General features: G+C 51.1%; 1 protein-coding gene and 1 long non-coding RNA gene across 2 annotated transcripts; one reads left to right on the forward strand and one right to left on the reverse strand.

Moving 5' to 3' along the window:
• Positions 1–1044: 1044 nt before the first annotated feature.
• Positions 1045–3415, reverse strand: DEPP1 (DEPP1 autophagy regulator). Its single transcript, XM_007069564.4, has 2 exons — positions 3228–3415; positions 1045–1761 (listed from the first exon to the last, which is right to left on the reverse strand). The coding sequence occupies exon 2, from the start codon at positions 1758–1760 to the stop codon at positions 1077–1079; it is 684 nt and encodes a 227-aa protein (XP_007069626.1). The 5' UTR covers position 1761; positions 3228–3415; the 3' UTR covers positions 1045–1076.
• Positions 2487–13584, forward strand: LOC122466715. Its single transcript, XR_006292448.1, has 4 exons — positions 2487–2589; positions 6771–6848; positions 8797–8894; positions 13526–13584. It is a non-coding gene; the product is annotated as an uncharacterized LOC122466715 (long non-coding RNA).
• The last annotated feature ends 6281 nt before the right edge of the window (positions 13585–19865 follow it).

Genomic DNA, 19865 nt, shown 5'->3' on the forward strand with positions numbered 1-19865 from the left:
GTTGCCGGGTTGCCCCATCACCCCCATCCCTGTCCCCCGCCGGGAAGCAGGACCCCATGGGGACAGCAGATCACTAACCTCACCAGCAGGGGGGATTGCAACCTACATGTCACCTGCCAGCATGGGGCAGAGAGGGTGCGAGGGGGGCCAAGGTGGCAGTGCAGTTTCAGAGCAGAGAGGGTGCCAGGGCGGTGGTGTCATGTCGGGGCAGAGAGGGTGCTTGTGGAGGGTCGGTGCAGTGTCAGGGCAGAGGGAGGCTGGGGGGACTGAAGGCAACAGCACAGTGTCAGGGCAGAGGGGAGGCAGTGCAATGTCAGGGTGGGGCGGGGGGGATGGGGATGGTGCAGTGTCAGGGCAGAAGGACGCTGGGGGGACACAAGGCAGCAGTGCAGTGTCAGGGCGGGGGGGAAGTGGTGCAGTGGGAGGCCGGGGGGACCCAGGGTGGCAGTTCAGTGTTAGGGCGGGGAGGGGGGCTGAGAGGCAGGGGGGCAGTTCAGTGTTATGGCAGAGGGGGGTGATGAGGGGCCATGGGGGGCAGTGCAGTGTCAGGGCAGAGCGGGGGCTGAGGGGCCACAGGGGGCAGTGCAGTGTCAGGGCGGGGGGGGGAGCAGGGGGGCAGGACAGTGGTACAGTGTCAGGACAGAGATACACAGTGGTAGTAGCTGAGCGCTGTGCTCCACTTTCTCCCTTTGTTGAGCCGGGAAGAGTGGGATCCCCCAGCACAAAGCTGGACTGAGCCAAGATAATGCCTGTGCCCAGGGCTCCGGCTGGCCTGTGTGCCCGTCACTCAGGGCAACATCCTTCTATCTGGCTGGAAAGCACTGGCTGCCCTGTGCCCTGCCCTCGGAGTGCCCCTTGGCTGTGAGGAGACCCCTGGCAGAGCCTGGCTGCTGGGCAGGCCTGGGCCCCTGGCCAGAGGGGTGTAGGGCTGGTAAGAGGTATGGGGTGCCGTTCGCTGAGTGGTGTGTGCCTATATAATCCAGGCAGGCCCTTGGGCTGCGCACCCAGGCAGTGACCCCCGCCCTAGAGTACAGCCACATGGAGCACCGTTGACAAGTGAGTTTTACTAGAGTCCATCACAATTCATAAATGACAGGTAGGCGGGCGCTCTGGGCCCGGCTGGGCCTGCCCCTCACCACGCAGCTGGGAAGAGCTGGCCATCTGCGTGATCGCTGCCAGCGGCATCTCCGCTCCAGAGGCGGAGCTGGGCCGCTCAGTTTCCGGGCTGCGCTGCTGGGGTCGCTGGTGGCACTGAGGTTCCCCTGGGCCGTCTGCTGGGGGGCTGCTGGGCAGCCTGCGTCGGTGGCCGTCTGGGAGGAGCGGGAAGAAGGATTTGCCCGTTTCCGCAGACCCGGACTCTGCTCCTTTGCTTCTGAGAGTCCGAAGAGCCAGGCTAGCAGGTCAGCGCTGCCGGTGAGCCCCTGGAGGTTGTGCTGCTGGTTGAACTGGGCTGTGATGTCCTGCAGGGACGCTGCATTGCCCTGCACCTTCTCAGGGCTGGGGAGTGCGACCCCGCTCTGGACCACTTTCCCATGTGCCCTCTGGAGCTTGTGAGGCTTGTTCTGGCTGCCCTGGCAAGGACATGGGAGCCCGCTGGACAGCGAGGATGGCTGGGCCAGCTGGCTAATGGACTGGACATACTCATCCAGCCCGGCCAGGGGCTCCTCGGCCTGCGCATGGCTCCTTCCCACAAACAGCATCTCTCCTGTCTCACTGATCGTAGGCAGGTGGGTCACGGAGATCAGCCGCCTGGATCTCATGCTGCAAAGACAGAGAGAGAGAATGAGGCACTGGGCTGGCCACTGTCAGAATACCCCAGCCCCACCCCTTCTGTCACATCTGTTAATCTTTCTTCACTTCCCCTAGTGTAAATGCAGAATCTTTCCACTTACTCCGGATTTACACTGCTGCCCTGAGAGCAGGGTCAGACCCAGTGACTGTGCATACCATGATCTGAAAAGACTCTTACATCCAGGAGATCCAGAGATTCCCTAGGCCAGAAGGGACCCTTGCGATGATCTAGTCTGACCTCCTGTGGAACACATGCTGGAGACCTGCCCCCCCAATAATTCCTAAAGCAGAGTTTGTACGTAGAGAAACGTCCAGTCCTGATTTAAAAATTTTCAGAGATGGAGAATCACCAATGTAGCTGGCTTACCCAGCCGTGCCAATGAACAGACAGCCCCACAGCTGGCCTTGCGTGGGTCTGGATCCCAAAGTGCCAGCTGCCAGGTTGGCGCGCACCATCATGAAATGCTCTGGTAATCCCAGATCCGGGCAATGCACTGTCCCATCTAGTGACTGGGACACAGAGACTCAGTGAACCTGCTGCAGCCATGGATAGTGGATCTGGGAATTTCAGCTCAGGCAGCAGAGGCTTCTGCTTTCAGACTCAGGATGCCACTTTCAATGACCTACCCAGGAGGCTGCCACCCCCGTGGGGGCAGATGAAACTAGCTGCATGAAAAACAACTAAGGCAATAAATTCTCAGCCACAGTTGGAGCCAGATGCCTGTTTGCGCAGCCAGGTTTGTACAAACACACAACACAGCCAGAAGAAGCTCAGCATCCAGGACAAGGCTGGAGCAGGTGAGCAAACAATTCGCTTTTCAGTCTGATGCGCAGTAGTGAAGTTGTTCGAATGCAAAGCGCCTATCCACCCAGACTGACAGGGAAGGGTTAACTCGGGGCCTGCCTTCCCTGTCCAGCTAATCTGGTTCTTTTCCCCATTCCGCAAAGGTGATACTCCTGCCACTCAACCACCTTTACACAAAGCACAGGGAGCAAAGAATCCTTAGCCCTGTCAAACTGGGGGAGTCCTTCTGTAACCCAGCTGGAGCCCAAGACAGCTTTGCCTCCTCAGTTGCGGCTGACAAAGGCGGGGGCGGGACCCAAAGCAATCTAGGCTTTGGCAAAGCTGATGCCCTTTCAGACTGGACGGTCCAGATCCCTGACTGTCCAGGCCAGTTAGCACTGAAGTAGACGGGCTTGTTCCCATGCCGCAAAATGGTGTTGGTTTGCCTATAGATTTGCACCTGGAGCCAGACAGGCTAGGTGGCTATTGTCTTTTTGATTCAAACTCCACAATGCCTGGGTTTTCGATCCGGCCTGGCTCGACGCAGCTTGGCCTTTACTCCTCAGCCAGCTGAGCTGTTAGGATACAAAGCAGTACAGTTCTGAACACTAATCCCTCATTTTGCTACCACTGAGAAACCGCATCGTGTTACCTTGTGCGTGTGAGAAGTTGCTGTTTTCCTACGAAATGAGATCACAGTCTTTTAGCTGTGGAATGAAGTCCTTGAAACTGCCTCTGTTTGCTGTGAGGGACTGAGAGCTTTCTTTCCAACCCTGTGTTTCCTCGCACCCCACTATATAGCCTGGAGTAGTGTTTTAAATTACGGCCAGGATGTTGCTCAACAGCCCTGCTCCCTGTGCTTGAATTTATACCTTCCTGCCAGGGGCTATAACTCACTGCCAGCAAGTGCCTAAAATAGAAGCCGCAGTGAACAAGGCGAACTCAGGAAGGCAGAGGGGCATGGTGTCCTCAGAGGAAAAACACAGGCTAACAGAAGGAGGGGCCTGGGTAACTTCTGTGACCTTTCAGCAAATGTTTATCTTTCAGATTAATGTCCCAGCAGATTCAATTATTGTTGATTGAAAGAGTCTTCACTTCGCGCTATTCTGTGGGGAGAGCTCCGGCAGTTTACTGCTCTTGGGCACAGCCAGTCCTGAGGCTTTGATGTTTTTTAAGTGCGCTATGGAAAAACCCCAGCTCCCACTGGATATCTGTTTTTGCAGGGACCCAAGATGTGACTAAAATAATCATGGCAGCATTGAAAGGGCTCTGCCCCAGAGCATGTTGGGGGGTTGAAATCTACCCAGTTGTTGGAAAAAGATCCCCAAATCTCTCAAGGTTTAAGGGAATGGGCCAATGAACAAAATGAAATCCTGACAGCTGGGAGCACAGGGAATGACCTGCTGTTGTGCAGTGCTGTCACAGGACCAGGCTCCATACACCAGTCAGCTCTGGGGCGGGCGAGGGGAGGTGCAGCTCCGGGGAAAGCGAATGGCACCAAGTTTCGGAGCCTTTCTGCAGTTTCAGAGTTACAAACACAAACAGGAAAATCTCCTTTTTAATGTAAAGGTGATGTCAAATCCCCAGCTGGCGTCAATCAGTTGTAGGTTCAGTGGAGTCAAAAAGACAGATCCCCAGTTGGTGTGAATGGGCATTGCTCCTTTGGAGTCCATGGGCCGGATCCCCAGCTGGAGTAAACGGGCATCGCTCCATTGGAGTCAATGGGCTGGATCCCCACTAGTGTCAATGGGCAACGCTCCGATGGGGATGTCACAGGGCTGCATAGCCAGCCCAGCGCTCAAAGCCCCACTGTCCCCATGCTTCATCAACAATAAATCTGACTGGGTGCCTTCATCCCTTCACGGATCTTGTGGTCATTGGGTAGTTTGTTCAAGGTCTGCCGTGCCAGCTGTCTGGGCTGGGCTGGGGAGACACACAGAGGGAACACACACATGCAGCCAAACATCTATCAACGTCTAACCACAATAGCCAAGCAGGGGCAGGTTCCCAGATGAGTCAGCCTTTCCCCAGAATAGGGCCACAGGAGGCAGCATGTGCCCGGCGCAGAGCCTGGCTCAGGGATCCAGTCCAAGCTCTGTGACTGCCCTGCTGAGCAGCCTTGGGCCAGTCACTGGCAGTGCCATGCCTGCGCTTCGCCCTCTGTAGGAAGGGGCTAATGGAGCCTGAGGGATCAGAACTGGAGCTGCCAAAATCCTTGCCCAAGGAGAGTGCTAGAGCCCCGCCTGCTCCAGGCCCCCCTCCTCAGGCATGGGCTCAGCTCAGGCCTGCGAGGCAGTGGAGCAGCACAGGAGGGGGAGCCCCAGAACAGCCTGGGGCTAGATGCATGTCTCCTTGGAGTGGCGTCTCCAGCAGGGATGGGAGCCTGCCAGCTGCTCTCAGCTCAGTGCAGCACTGGGGCTGGCTGGCGCTGGATGCCATGGGGCCCATCCCACTTGGATCTGGGTGTGGCCGTGGGTGTGCTGCACCAAGAGCAGGGTGCAGAATTGTCAGAGGTAGCAAAGGAGGCTGCATCTGGCAGTGCAATCTGCGTAGCATTGAGCAGGTGGCCGGAGGAGTTCCTGATCCGCTGGGCCTGGTGAAAGCAGCTGGGACTCCTGTGACCTTCTTGCACCAGGGCCGCGTGCACTCTGGGCCCTAGGGCATAACCAGGTTGGGATGCAGACAGGGAACTGGGAGGCTCCTGGCTTCTCCCTACAGATCACTCCCTGTGTGCCGCCAGTCAGCCCGGCTATACGTGACTTTGGCTGCGTGGAGCTGTTCTCCGGGCGGACCTTGCCCCCGGTCATGCTGCTCCATCCCAGCCAAGCACATGAGGAGCTGCAGGTGGAGCAGTGGGGAGATCCCTTCCTCTGCGGAGCCACTGCCATGCTGCACAGCACGTAGGGAGGTGTGAGCAGCTGGCCGGCCCTCCCGCTTCCCCTCCACGAGGCTATTCTTGTCTCCTCTGGCAGTACCCTAGGGAGAGGGCAAGCTGCTCATTGAGGGGTTGCTAAATATATCCTGGGGCCTGTGCCTGCCTGTCCTCCTGCAGATGGAGGGTGAGAATGAGAGAATCTGCCTCCCCTGCCCCAAGCCCTGGGAGGTGGAGGTGGCTGCTGGTGCATATGGGTGAATGCCATGGCCAGGGGAGCGGGGCATACTCGGGCATGGACGAGCAGGCGCTGTGCTTCCAGAGTGCAGGATGCCACTGCCTGAGCACCGATCCTGCCATGCCCATCGGGCACAGAGCATGGAGCCCGAGTCTGCTCTCATGCATGCAGGGCCCAGCTCTGTTCTCTCCCCACTGAACCTGCTTCTTCTCTAGCTCCCAACAGCGCCCACTCCACTGGCAACCCAGGGAGTTACCCCGGCTCCTGGCCATGTAACTGTGACCCAGCTCAGCCCTTGTGACCCTGCGTCTCCAGGGCCCTGCGCTATGGGCAGCCCTGGGCACCAGCACAGCGTGAAATGCTTCTTCCTCATGCCCATCCACCCTGCTGTCAATGGTGTGCAAGGCATAGGGCAATGGAGACCTCCTGACTCTCCCTGGACGCATACAGCCCCTGGCGATTGCTGAGCAGGGTTGGGCCTTGGATGGGAGACTCCTACAGGAAAGGCCCCAACGCAGCAGGGAGACTCCACAAGGGTTAGTGTCCAGCACGCTGCTTGTGGGTGCTGTGCTGAGGGAGGGGCTGCCCTTCCCAAAGATAGGAGCTGGTGATGAGCAACTGTGGTCATCAAAGCTCTCCCGGCAGTCGGCAGGGGCATTACCCCCCATGCCCCAACTCCATTCCAACACAGCCCCTGACTGAAATTCCCACTGCAGTTTCAACTGGGTATGTTATTCTTCACTTCTTGCCCTAAGCTATGTTCCACCCCAGAGGTGGCTGCATCCCACTCCCTGCCTTGTGGATCTGTATAAGGGCTGCCTGGGCCACACAGGGAGCTCTTCAGGAATGGCTGTTCTGAATAGCTCCACGTGTCGATAAGCCCTTGGGTCCTGTGGGAGCAGGGCGCTCCCCTGGAAGGGGAGATAGCACATCTGAGGGTCAGGGCTGCAAAGAAGAGGCCTGTGGAGAAGGGAGGCCCCTGCAGCCGAGTTCTCGCTGGGTCAGTTGGGCAGCGGGGTGGGAACGTCACGGGGTGAACGCTTCTAACCCGCTTACTCCCACCACTGTTCTGTCATCTGTTCCAGGTGCGGATCTGCAGTATGAGGAGCTGAAAGGACCTGGGAGAGGTGGGACGATGAGGCCATGGACTGAGCCTGACAGCTGTAAGCAGTGCCCGAGGCTGGGGGTGAGGCTGGGGGCCCTGTCTGGCAGCTCCAGACAGTGCCCAGGGCCCGCTGGATGAGGGGGCTAGGCTAGCACTGACCCAGAGACCCTGGTTGCATGGGCTGGCCCATATGCCTGCTTCTGTGTAACTCCTCTGAATGATCTGGAGAGAGGACAAGGCTCTCCACAGCCCAGCTCATCCTGGGCAGTCCTGCAGTGCTGGGCAGGACGCACTTGGTTGGTCACACTCCTGCTGTCCCTGAGCACAGGACGGGTGTGGCTGCCCTTGGGAGGCAGCTAAGGCTGGGGCCCATTGTCACTTGGCTGCGTGCAAAGGAGCAGTCAGGGCCATGGGAGTTGCAGTTGATGCGGACAGGGTGACGCACTGCCCAGCACCACGGGCTGCCTGTGAGCTGGGGCTGGCTGCCAAGGTAACAGCGGGTAGGGCCCAGAGCTGTGAGGAAGGAACTGCCCATCCCAGGTGGCAGCACGTAATCACAGGCCCCAGTGAAACGTGGTCATGTCCCCTGTCTTCTGTGAGCAGCTCTGTAGTGCCTGGTGGGACAGTCGCCCATGTGAGGCCCCCTGCACGGAGACGTATGAACTGGGATGTGGGGCCAGCTGGGGCTGTTGATGGGAGTGTGTGTGGGGCTGGTGAGATGTCCCCGGCATGTGGAGGCTCCGAGGCTGTCTCTTGGCTGTGCCCCCTGCAGCGCGGTCTCGCTGACACGCAGCCCAGCCTGGCTAGCGCTAGCTCACGCTGATGCTGGCAGGAAGTGTGGACACTGCCCTCTGCCAGCCGATGAGCCCAGCCAATGAGCCCAATGGTGCACATTCGGGCCGTGTGGTGGTTAGATTATTCTTTGTCCAATTAACTGTGATGTGTAGCGTTGTTATGGGTGCCACGTGTGCCTTAATGTGTGGTTGTTTTTTAAGTAAATGTGGGTAGGGTCTTTCCATGATTGGAGGACCATTTAACTGTAACACTGTTATGTTGCCCACAAAAATCATTCTGTTCACCCATAGTTTAATCGTGAGCAACTCTAATGGTCCTGGTGTGAATGGTGTGTGAACCAGGTTCACAAAAAGGATTAAAATCCACAATTGGCTCCATAGGGGTTGTTACCTTAATCATGCAGTTACAATCCTCATTGGTTATATTAACCCAGGCTTGTAATGTAGTTTGTGCGAAGGGCCCATACAAGATATTGTTACGCATTGGTTTTTCAATTAAACTATTGTAGCCCGCCGTGTGCATGTGTTGTCCCTGAACCCCAAAAAGCTTATAAATATCCCCCAAAGCAACATCTTGCCCTTAGCAGGTTCCTGGCAGGACTCCCTTAGGATCAGGTCGTGTACGAGGAATCTTTATCAGGGTGCAACATGATTATTGGCAGGTATATACTTCTAGTTCATGTTTAATACCTGTAATAATTAAACAGATTAAGAAAACAATTTTATCTGTGACCACATGAACCCATTTGTGTTTGGTGTTGGTTTGTTTTTTTTAATACGGTACACTAGTGGGCTAAGACAGTCAACGATGGAATAGGGACCTCTCCACTTAGAATCCAGGGCATGAGCCTTTTCCCCTCGCTTTAAATACATTACCTGGTCACCAACTTTCCATAGCTCAGAGTCAGTGGCTTTTTGCTTATACAGTTTGTATTCTTCTCCTCAATGGCTTGGTTTACCCGTATGGAGTGGAAATGAAAAAACTCGTAAAAAACATGAAAAAACTCGTAAGTCTCTAAGGTGCCACAAGTACTCCTTTTCTTCCTGTATTGTAAGGCAGTTTTGTTTTCTTGCAATTGTTTGAGCCACTGGAAGTAGTTATGCTGTGTCACAGTAGGTTATTCCTCAGAATCTCTAGTTAGGCATTCAGGATCAATTATTAACCACACTGCCTGCCAAAACAAAATTTGTTGACTGTATTTTTCTTTCCAGCCTGTCACCGCTGCAGAAGGCAGCCAGGATCAAGGGCAGCTTATCAGGCCAGTTTTTAACCGGTGTGGTCTATCACTTTTCTCAATGTCTCTTTAATGGTATGATTTTTTTTTTCACCTGTCCTGAGGGTTGGGGTCAGTATGGGATATGAAACTTTTGTTTAATTCCCAGAGCATGCATTATTGTGCTAAAGATTTCCCCCACATATGCACCCCCATTGTCTACATCTATAACCTTTGGAGTCTCCAAACCTGCAGACCACTTCTGTATCCTTTTCAGCAGCTGCTTTCCACCCATTTCTTTGCCAGTCATGCATCCAATTCTGTATTCCTTTCACAGAAAATCACGATCAGCATAGATATACACAGGTCTGGGGGGAGCCGTCATACTGTTTTAAAACTTGGTATATAGTGTGAAGTTCAGCATGCTGAGTTGATCCGCAGGCCAAATGTCCCTGAATAACCTCATTTTCTAGGTTAATAGCAGCATATTTAATCCATCTCTTCCCTTCAGTTACCATTGAACTCCCATTAGTAAACCAAATGTTTTTCCTGGCCTACAGTATCCAATTCCTCAAGAGGTGGTGCTTACACTAAAGCAATCCCCTGTTTCAGAGTGATTTCTGGGCACTCATGTTTATTTCCTTTTTCAATTAAAGCATGCGTCCGCATAACTGGTTTGGACACGGTTTCAGTAGTGACCTCTCTGTTAACTAGAATGAGGGTCCACTGGGCATTAGAAACCTTACCTTCCATCAATTTGCCTGATAAAATGTATTTAAGGGGAGTGTGTGTCCTTTGAATAGTAATGGGTGCTGTGCCTGTGAGTGGTTCAAAGGGTTGTACTGCCCAGACAGCTGCTAGGCATTCGTGTTCACAGGGATTAAAATTTAATTCTGTGCCTTGCAGTTTCCTTGATTCATAGGCTACTGATACCAGTTTTCTTCCTTCATTATTTTGCAGTAGAGTAGCTGCTAGTACTGAGGTCATAAGCAGCCAGACAGATTACACTTTCCCGATGAGTCAAGGCCATTTGTTAAGCTGGAGCTGTGGCTGCTTTTTGCTTTGAAGTACTTAAGGCAGAATCCTGTGTTGGCCCCCATTCCCACTGAGTCTTTTTCTTTAACAGTTTTCATAAAGGAAGCATAATTTCAGCATACTTGTAAATATGTGGCCACAGGAAATTGAATCCACCCAACAAGACTTGTAAGGAGAGTACATCTGTGGCGGCTGGCATTTCTAGCAGTGCCTTTTCGCTGATCTACTTGCCTGGCCTCTCACCTGATTGCTAGACTCGGGTACACTTAGCTGGGCTTGGAGGCTGGAAGTAGATTAAGATTTGCCAATTACTGATTTATTTATTTTAGTAACCAAAGTTTTTACGTACCATTTTTTCCCTTGTTAATTTTATTTTGTGCTTAAAATTCATGTTCATTTTTTCCCTAATGCAATATGCTTTTTAATATATATATATATATATATATATATATAAACACACAAACAATACACGACAATGCTGGCAACAAGACGAACAAAATTTTTGTCGCGACAGTAGATCCATAGTATTCTGAGTTGCTCCTCAGATGGTACCATTTTTTTCTGAAGTTCTGAAAGACAAGAAAAACATTTTTCTACCTCCTTGTGGGGGCGGGGGGGATTATAGCTTAAAATACTTTTTTTTTTTTTTTTTTTTTACAAATTTCCTTGCTGATCGCAGGCAAAACAGAGGAATTACCCCCATACTTTCCTGTGGTTTTGTTCTATCAGTAGACCATGTTTCAATGGCTTCTACCTTTTAAGGGTTTAGGGTGAATTATTCCACTGTGCAGTTATGAGGTGATATACCTCAGTTTTCCTTTTTATACAGCAGACCAGGTTTGTAATAGTTTTCTGCCGTGCTAAGCTTTAAGTTTATTTACATGTAATAGCTGAGAAGCATTATTACTATATGCCTTTTTTTGGTGCTCAGAGTTTATGTATTTTTATTAAAGTGACAATGACAGTCTGATTACTTAGAGCCACCTTAAGGCTCAGTGTTTCTCATCTTGATTCTTTGTGCACCTTACCCGGGCTGTTGCTTCAGAGGGCACTCACTATCTTTTTCCCTTTTTTTTTTTTTAATTTTTACTACAGTTTTTGGCTGTCCCTTATTACAATCATGACTTTGGTCCTAATTTAAAAACATATTAAAAACTTCATAAAGCATTGTGAAGGAGTACTTGTGGCACCTTAGAGACTAACAAATTTATTTGAACATAAGCTTTCGTGAGCTACAGCTCACTTCATCAGATGCATTCAGTGGAAAATACAGTGGGGAGATTTATATACACACAGAACATGAAACAATGGGTGTTACCATACACACTGTAAGGAGAGTGATCAGGTAAGGTGAGCTATTACCAGCAGGAGAGCGGGGGGGGGGGGGGGGGGGGGGACCTTTTGTAGTGATAATCAAGGTGGGCCATTTCCAGCACAAATCCAGGTTTTCTCTCCCCCCACCCCACTCTCCTGCTCGTAATAGCTTATCTAATAAGATAAGGGTGTGCCTTGCACCTGGAGTGTGCCTTGCACCTGGAAAAGAATATGAACCAGTCACTCCTCGATCTGCACAAGCTGGCAACTGACAAGAATGACCCTCATTTGTGTGACTTCATTGAAGATAAGGCACACCCTTATCTTATTAGATAAGCTATTACCAGCAGGAGAGTGGGGTGGGGGGAGAGAAAAGCTTTTGAAGTGATAAACATCCATTTTTTCATGGTCTGTGTGTATAAAAACATCCTTACTGCATTTTCCACTTTTATGCATCCAGTGAAGTGAGCTGTAGCTCACGAAAGCTTATGCTCAAATAAATTGATTAGTCTCTAAGGTGCCACAAGTACTCCTTTTCTTTTTGCGAATACAGACTAACACGGCTGCTACTCTGAAACGTGTGAGGAACGGTAAGGGGGGAGAGGGCAATAAGCATGGGGAAATAGTTTTACTTTGTGTAACCCCCAGTCTTTATTCAAGCCTAATGTAATGGTGTCCAATTTGCAAATTAATTCCAATTCAGCAATCTCTCGTTGGAGTCTGTTTTTGAAGTTTTTTTGTTGAAGAATTGCCACTTTTAGGTCTGTAATCGAGAGACCAAAGAGATTGAAGTGTTCTCTAACTGGTTTTTGAATGTTATAATTCTTGACATCTGATTTGTGTCCATTTATTTTTTTACGTAGAGACTGTCCAGTCTGGCCAATGTATAAAGCATTGTGGTACCTTAAGGGTTAAATGCTAAATACCAAAGCCAAATGCTAATTATTTGTGTCTGGCAAAAAGTGTCTGACATTTTTGTCTCTTTGAATGAAAGATTCAAATGGATTTTTAGTGGCATTATTTAAAAACAAAACAAAACCAATTCATGTTAAACTACAAAATAGGATTTTACAAACCAGGAGTGTTTGTTTAGGTTCTTAATTTTTTTTAACATTCACTGCACGGCTTTAATTATTTTACACAGCTGTACATAGATTACATTCCCTTTTATACATGTGGCGCAGTTAAATTCCAGTAGAAAACCCTTATGTTCTTTAAGAAATTTGATTAAATTGTTCATAGTCAACTGATTTAAATCAGATCGTTTCTTTGCCTCTAACATTTTTAGAACATTCAACTGTTTAATTCCCTCCAGCCTCTGCAGAGTTAACTTTTTTCCCCCTTAAATCACTTACTTATCTTGCAAAATGACACCTTCCTCAGCTCAGATGTCACCATTTCAAGTATTGTCCCAGAGATTTGAATTTGAACTGTGTTGTGTCTCCAGCATTCTTAACAGCCTCATTAACACTCACTGGTGTTGTCTTTGGTCAATGGAGACTCAGAGTTCAGAGGTGCTTTCACATGAGTTCACCTCCCAGGTGGGGCACAAGAAGGCACCTTGCTCATTCCTCCAGCTGCTCACTGTTCGCTCTGGTCACTGTTGTTTGTTGTGCCACTGTTCACTCCATCACTCTGTTGCCCATGGCCCTGCACCATCACCTTCTGCTGCCACCTGCCAGTGTAACCTCTGCAAGTTGGTCTCTTGAGGTTCCACCCAGCTCTCAGTGATTTCAGCTGAGCTCTCAGTGCGGGAACCTCGCTGCTCATACAGATTGGGCTGTCTCTTCCACAGAAACACTGTCCCTCAGCACGTCTAAGCATGAAGACCTGATTATCAGTGATTTCAGCTGTAGTGGTCACTTAACAAAAGAAAAGACTATCTATGGAGCCTAATCAGCTCTGTCTTTAAACAGTGGAGAGGGGCAGGTCAAATAGTACTTGTCACTCAGGCAGACCATTAAGCAAAACACCTGTCCCCACCCTCTCTCTTGGTGCCCTCAATCAGCACAGGCTAAGTACAGTTCTACTACCCTTTACTCATAGCACTGGTCTACACTATGTGGTTAGGTCGAATGTAGCTGCGTTAGGTCGATTTTAAAATGAATGCGTCTACACAACTAACCCCGTTCCATCGACCTAAAGGGCTCTTAAAATTGACTTCTGTACTCCTCCATGGCAAGGGGAGTAGCATTAAAATTGACCTTGCTGGGTCGAATTTGGGGTAGTGCAGACACAATTCAATGGTATTGGCCTCCGGGAGCTATCCCAGAGTGCTCCAATGTGACTACTCTGGACAGCACTTTCAATTCTGATGCTAGCCAGGTACACAGGAAAAGCCCTGGGGAAATTTTGAATTTTGTTTCCTGTTTGGTCAGCGTGGCGAGCTCAGCAGCACAGGTGACCATGCTGAATTGCAGAATCGCAAACAAGCTCCAGCATGGTCCGAAAGGGAGACACTGGATCTGATTGCTGTATGGGGAGAAGAATCTGTGCAGGCCGAACTCTGATCAAAAAGAAGAAATGCTAATATATATGCCAAAATCTCACAGGGCATGGTGGAGAGAGGCTACAACAGGGACACACAGCAGTGCTGCATGAAAGTCAAGGAGCTCAGGCAAGCCTACCAAAAGATAAAGGAGGCAAATGGTCGCTCTGAGTCAGAGCCCCATACATGCTGCTTCCATGATCAGCTGCATGGCATTCTGGGGGGGGGGACCCTACCACTACCCCACCACTGTCCATGGACACCTGCAAGCGGGGAGTCTCACGCAACGGGGAGGAGGATTTTGTGGATGAGGAAGAGGAGGAGGAGGAGGAGGAGTATGCGTAGCAGGCAAGCAGTGAATCCATTCTCCTCAGCAGCCAGGACGTTTTCATCACCCTGGAGCCAATACCCTCCCAAGGCGGGATCACCGACCCTGAAGCCAGAGAAGGCACCTCTGGTGAGTGCACATTTGTAACTACAGTACAGGGTTTTAAAGCAATAGTGTTTAATGTTTGATTTGCCCTGAAGAATTGGGATGCATTCGTGGCCAGTACAGCTACTGGAAATGTCTGTTAACATGTCTGGGAATGGAGCGGGAATCCTCCAGGGACATCTCCATGAAGATCTCCTGGAGGTACTATGAAAGCCTTTGCAGAAGGTTTCTGGTGAGGGTTGCCTTATTTCATCCTTTACCACGCCAAGCCAGTAGCAAGTAGTCTGGAATCATTGCAGCACAAAGCATGTCAGCGAATGGTCCTGGGTTTTGGTCACATTCAAGCAACATTCGGTCTGTATCTTTCTGTGTTACCCTCAAGAGAGTGATATCATTCATGGTCACCTGGTTGAAATAAGGGAATTTTTGGAAGGGAACAGTAAAAGGACCCCGTTCATGCTGGGCTGTTTGTGCTTGGCTAAAAGGGATCATCCCGGAGAATAGCCACGTGGCAGGGGGAGGGATGAAGGGATCATCCCAGAGAATAGCCACACGGTGGGGTAGGGGGAGGTGTGTGCTGCACATCCACTTGAAAACCACAGCCCCTCCTTTTAAATGTGAAACCCAACCGGCATTGCTTACTATGGGAAAGATGGCGCTGCAGTTTGAAACCATTCCCACATGTTATGAAAGCGTAAGAAGCCAACCCCATGTACCAAAAGGCTTACCATGGCTGCCTGGAAACTGAATTCTGTTGCCCAGCCGTTTGTGATGTGTCACCATACCGGCAGGCGCTCAATATAAAAGGCAAAAAGCGACCTTGTACCTAAAGCACATGTGCTGTCTGCTGTGAATTTCTTGATTCACTGTGAAAGAGTCTCCCTTTTGTTCTCAGAAATGTATCCTCTTAAATTTTACTCTCCCTTTTAATTTCCCCGCAGGTGCAAATGTTTCTAGGCTTCCCCATCATCTCCGTTCCTGAGGTTATCGCAGAATAGAAGGCGAAAAAACCGCACTTGCAATGATATGTTATCCGAGCTCATGCAATCCTCCTGCACTGATAGGGCACAGCTTAATGCATGGAGGCATTCAGTGGTAGAGGCCAGGAAAGCATTAAGTGAGCGCAAAGAGCAGAGGCAGGAGGCGATGGTGAGGCTAATGGGGGAGCAAACAGACATGATGAAGCATCTGTTGGAGCTGCAGGAAAGCCAACAAGAGCACAGACCCCCGCTGCATCCACTCTATAACCGCCTGTCCTTCTCCCGAAGTTCCATATCCTCCTCACCCAGACGCCCAAGAACGCTGCGGGGGGAGAGGGAGGCTCCAGGCACCCAGCTACTCCACTCCAGAGGATGGCCCAAGCAACAGAAGGCTGTCATTCAAACAGTTTTGATTTGTAGTTTGGCTACAATAAGCAATGTGGCCTTGTCCTTTCCTCCTCCCACACCCTACCCCACCCCACCCGGGCTACCTTGTCAGTTATCTCACTTTTTTTAAATTAATAAAGAAAGAATGCATGGTTTCAAAACAATAGTTACTTTATTTCCTTTGCCAGCTGTGATCGAAGGGGGAGGGTGGCTGGCTTCCAGGGAATTAAAATCAACAAAGGGGGCAGGTTTGCAGCAAGGAGAAACACACACAACTGTCACACCATAGCCTGGCCAGTCATGAAACTGGTTTTCAAAGCTCTCTGATGTGCAGTGTGCCTAGCTGTGCTCTTCTAATCGCCCACCAGGCGATTTGCCTCAACCTCCCACCACACCATAAACGTCCACCCCTTACTCTCACAGATATTATGGAGCACACAGCAAGCAGCAATAACAATAGGAATGTTGGTTGCACTGAGGTCTAACCTAGTCAGCAAACAGCACCAGCGAGCTTTTAAACATCCAAAGGCACATTCTACCACCATTCTGCACTTGCTCAGCCTATAGTTGAACTGCTCCTTACTTCTGTCCAGGCTGCCTATGTATGGCTTCATGCACCATGGGAGCAAGGGGTAGGCTGGGTCCCCAAGGGTAACTATTGGAATTTCAACATCCCCTACAGTAATTTTCTGGTCTGGGAAATAAGTCCCTTCTTGCAACTGCTCAAACAGGCCAGAGTTCCTAAAGATGCAAGCGTCATGCACCTTTCCCGGCCATCCCACGTTGGTGTCGGTGAAACGTCCCTTGTGATCCACCAGTGCTTGCAGCACTATTGAGAAGTACCCCTTGCAGTTGATGTATTGGTTGGCAAGATGGTCCGGTGCCAAGATAAGGATAATGTTCTGTCTATTGCACCACCACAGTTAGGGAACCCCATTGCAGCAAAGTCATCCAGTATGACCTGCACATTTCTCAGAGTCACTACCCTTGATAGCAGAATGTCAGTGATTGCACTGGCTACTTGGATCACAGCAGTCCCCACAGTAGACTTGCCCACTCCAAATTGATTCCCGACTGACCGGTAGCAGTCAAGCATTGTAAGCTTCCCCTTGCAGGCTATCACCACTCACTTCTTAACTGTCAGGGCAGCTCTCTTCTTGGTATTCCTGCGCTTCAGGGTGGGGGAAAGCAACTCATAAAGTTCAACGAAAATGGCCTTACACATGCAAAAGTTTCGCAGCCACTGTGAATCATCCCATACCTGCAACACTATGCAGTCCCACCAGTCTGTGCTTGTTTGCCGGGCCCAGAATCGGCGTTCCACTGTATCAATCAGCCCCACTGCCGCCAAGATGTCCCAATTGCCACAGCCCATGCTTTCAGGAACGTCTGTGTCCATGTCCTCATCACAATCATCCTCGTGCTGGCGTCTCTTAGCCCGGTTCTGCACATACTCCAGGATAATGTGGAGGTGTTTACAATGCTCACAACAGCAGCGGTGAGCCGAGCAGGCTCCATGCTTACCATGGTATGGCGTCTGCATGGGTAACCCAGGAAAAAAGGCGCGAAATGATTGTCTGCCATTGCTTTCACGGAGGGAGGGGCGACTGACGACATGTACCCAAAACCATCCGCAACAATGTTTTTGCCCCATCAGGCATTGGGAGCTTAACCCAGAATTTCAATGGACAGCAGAGACTGCGGGAACTGTGGGATAGCTACCCACAGTGCACTGCTCCGTAAGTCGACGCAAGCCAGGGTATTGAGGACACGCTCCGCCGACTTAATTTGCTTAGTGGGGACATACACAATCAACTGTATAAAATCAATTTCTAAAAATTGACTTAAAGAAAATCAACCTAATTTAGTAGAGTAGACATACCCATACAATAAGAATTACAAAATTTCATCCCCCCCCACCCCCACCCCCCGCACTGAAGTGACCCAACCCCAGCCAAAATCTATCACTTGGGCAACACAGCTCTGTTTGCTGGACACGTAGGTAGATTAGGTGTGAATGTAAATACATTCTGGTCCTGAAGCCTTTCCCCCCAGCCGCCAGCTCATCACTACAGCTGTCAGGGAGAGCTCATTTAGACTTTGCTTACAAATCATAATTTGAAATTATTAGGTTGGTCAACATCACCGAAATGAATGCACTGACATTGTCATAAAAACAAAAGCTAAATAAGGAATGTAGTCTATGTTCATACTTTTCAAATCTATTATACTTTTCCAGATACACGTATTTTATCATATATTTTATATGCTTTTAACGTGTGTATTAATGTTTCAATTTAGATTTCCAAACAATCACTAAATTGGCAACACTGCATGTAACTAGTTCACAAAACTGGGGGGATGGGTTTGGGGGGTGTTGGGGAAATTCAGAGGCGATATCCCTGCAGTGTTCTTTCTAGGAAAGGCAGCTCTGCGGTTTCATTCCTAGCTGGGAAATCCCAGCTGCGAGTGGCTCTGTGCAGTGATAAATAGCTCAACCGTTTCCTCAAAAACAGCTCCACAGAGGGTTCCAGAGACCAGCAACTGCCAGGGGGAGGGCAGGGTTACATTTCAAACAGTGGTGCTGGAACACTTTTACTAATGGGGGTGCTGAAAGCCAGCCTTCTTACCTCTGTCCGCCCTCCCTACCCCCCACCCCCTGGAGCAGGGCCGTGTCTACGGGAGGGCGGGTCCTGGACGGGATAAAGGGGCCAAGGATGGGGGTGGAGGCAGGGCCAGCAGCCGGGATCCTGGGGGCGTGGGGCCAGGAGTACATGTGCGGTACTCCTGTGTGTGTGTGTGTGTCTGTGCACACGCATGTGTGGTACTGCTCTGTGTGTGTGTATGTGTGTGTGTGTGTGTGTTCGTGTGGTATTCCTCTGTTTGTGTGTGTGTGCGTTTGTGTGGTACTCTGTGGGAGGGCATGTGCATGGGGGGTATTCTTCTGTGTGTGTGTGTGTGCGCGCGTGCGCGCGGTACTCCTCTGCTTGTGTGTGTACATGTCTACTCCCTGTGTCTGTCTGTATGCATGTGTAATCCCTCTGTGTGTGTGTGCGCGCACACATATGTGTGGTACTCCTCTGTGTATGTGTGTGTGCACACGCACACATGCGGTACTCGTGTGTGTGCACATGCGTGTGGTACTCTGTGTGTGTGTGCATGAGCGTGCGTGTGGTACTCGTCTGTGTGTGTGCATGTGCGTGCGTGCAGTGCTCCTGTGTGTGTGTGTGTACAAGGGTACTCCACGTGTGTATATGCATGTGTACTCTGTGTGTGTGCATGTGTGTATATGCATGTACTCTGTGTATGTGTGAGTGTGTGCTCCCTCGGTGTAGTGTGCACACTTATCCCTTGCCGTGTATGTGCGTATGTCTATCTGGATCAGCATGCGTGCGTGTTCCCCACGTGTGCGACTGAGCTGGCACTTGTGTCCCTGGGCAGGCACAGGCAGACCTGTTAGTGCATTTAAACAGAGCTCAGCTTTTCTCTGTAACTAAAGGGGGCAGGCTGCAGCTTTCTTGTCAGGGGACCTGTCCTCCCTTGGCAGTTGGATCCTGCCTGCGGCTCTGCCTGTTCATGACACAATGGAACAATCATGACTTCTGCGTTTGTTCCCTCCAGAGCAAAGATCTCTCCCATGAAGCCACTAAATCCCTCCTGGGACTTGGCGGCAGGTGTAGACGTCATGTGTAATCCGTCTGCCTAGCTCAGCTTCTCGTGGGAACCTAGCGGTGATGGGCAAGGCTTGTTTCTGTGCGGGGAGTGGTCCAGCGGCCTGGACCCTCCACTGGCTGCAGCAGGAGTACAGCGGGGGAGAGCCATGGCCTGGTGCCCAGCGCGTCTGACTGCACCTGGCCAGGGCTGCTGCTGTCCCTGGGGATTGCTCGCCTGTGCAGCCGTGGGCTCCGCCTGAGGCCCAGCCCTGTGGGGGATAGCAGGGATGGGGGGCAGCCAAGGCCCCCCTAGGTTGGACCCTTGCACGTCTCCCGCCAGCATGTGCTCCCTGCACCAGCAGCCTCATCTGATGGGCAAGGCCCAGGGGGAGCCCAACTGTCAGCACAGGGGCCATGCATGTCTGAGGGGAGCCAGCCTCCTCCACCTGCATGACACCAGCCCCTCCTCTTAGACTCTCAGGATCATTCTACAGCTGGCTCCGTGCCTCCCTTCTGCTCCCCGATCCTGGGCCCGCTGAAAGGCGAAACTAGCCCAGCATAACTGAGAGCAGCCTCACCCTCAAAGCTGCTCTCAGTTATGCCGTTCTGTGAACTTGTCCTGCACTGCCACCCGCCACCCCACCCATCACAGGCCCCCTTGCTGAGCCCTGTGCTCCCTGGCACCCCTGTGACAGGGCAGTCCAGAGCTGCCTTGTCAGGACAGCCCAGCAGTGCAAAGCAGCCAGGGCCCAGGACTGAGCTGCTCTTCCACTAAGG

The sequence above is a fragment of the Chelonia mydas genome, chromosome 7, assembly GCF_015237465.2.
Source record: "Chelonia mydas isolate rCheMyd1 chromosome 7, rCheMyd1.pri.v2, whole genome shotgun sequence".
NCBI classification, from domain to species: domain Eukaryota; kingdom Metazoa; phylum Chordata; order Testudines; family Cheloniidae; genus Chelonia; species Chelonia mydas.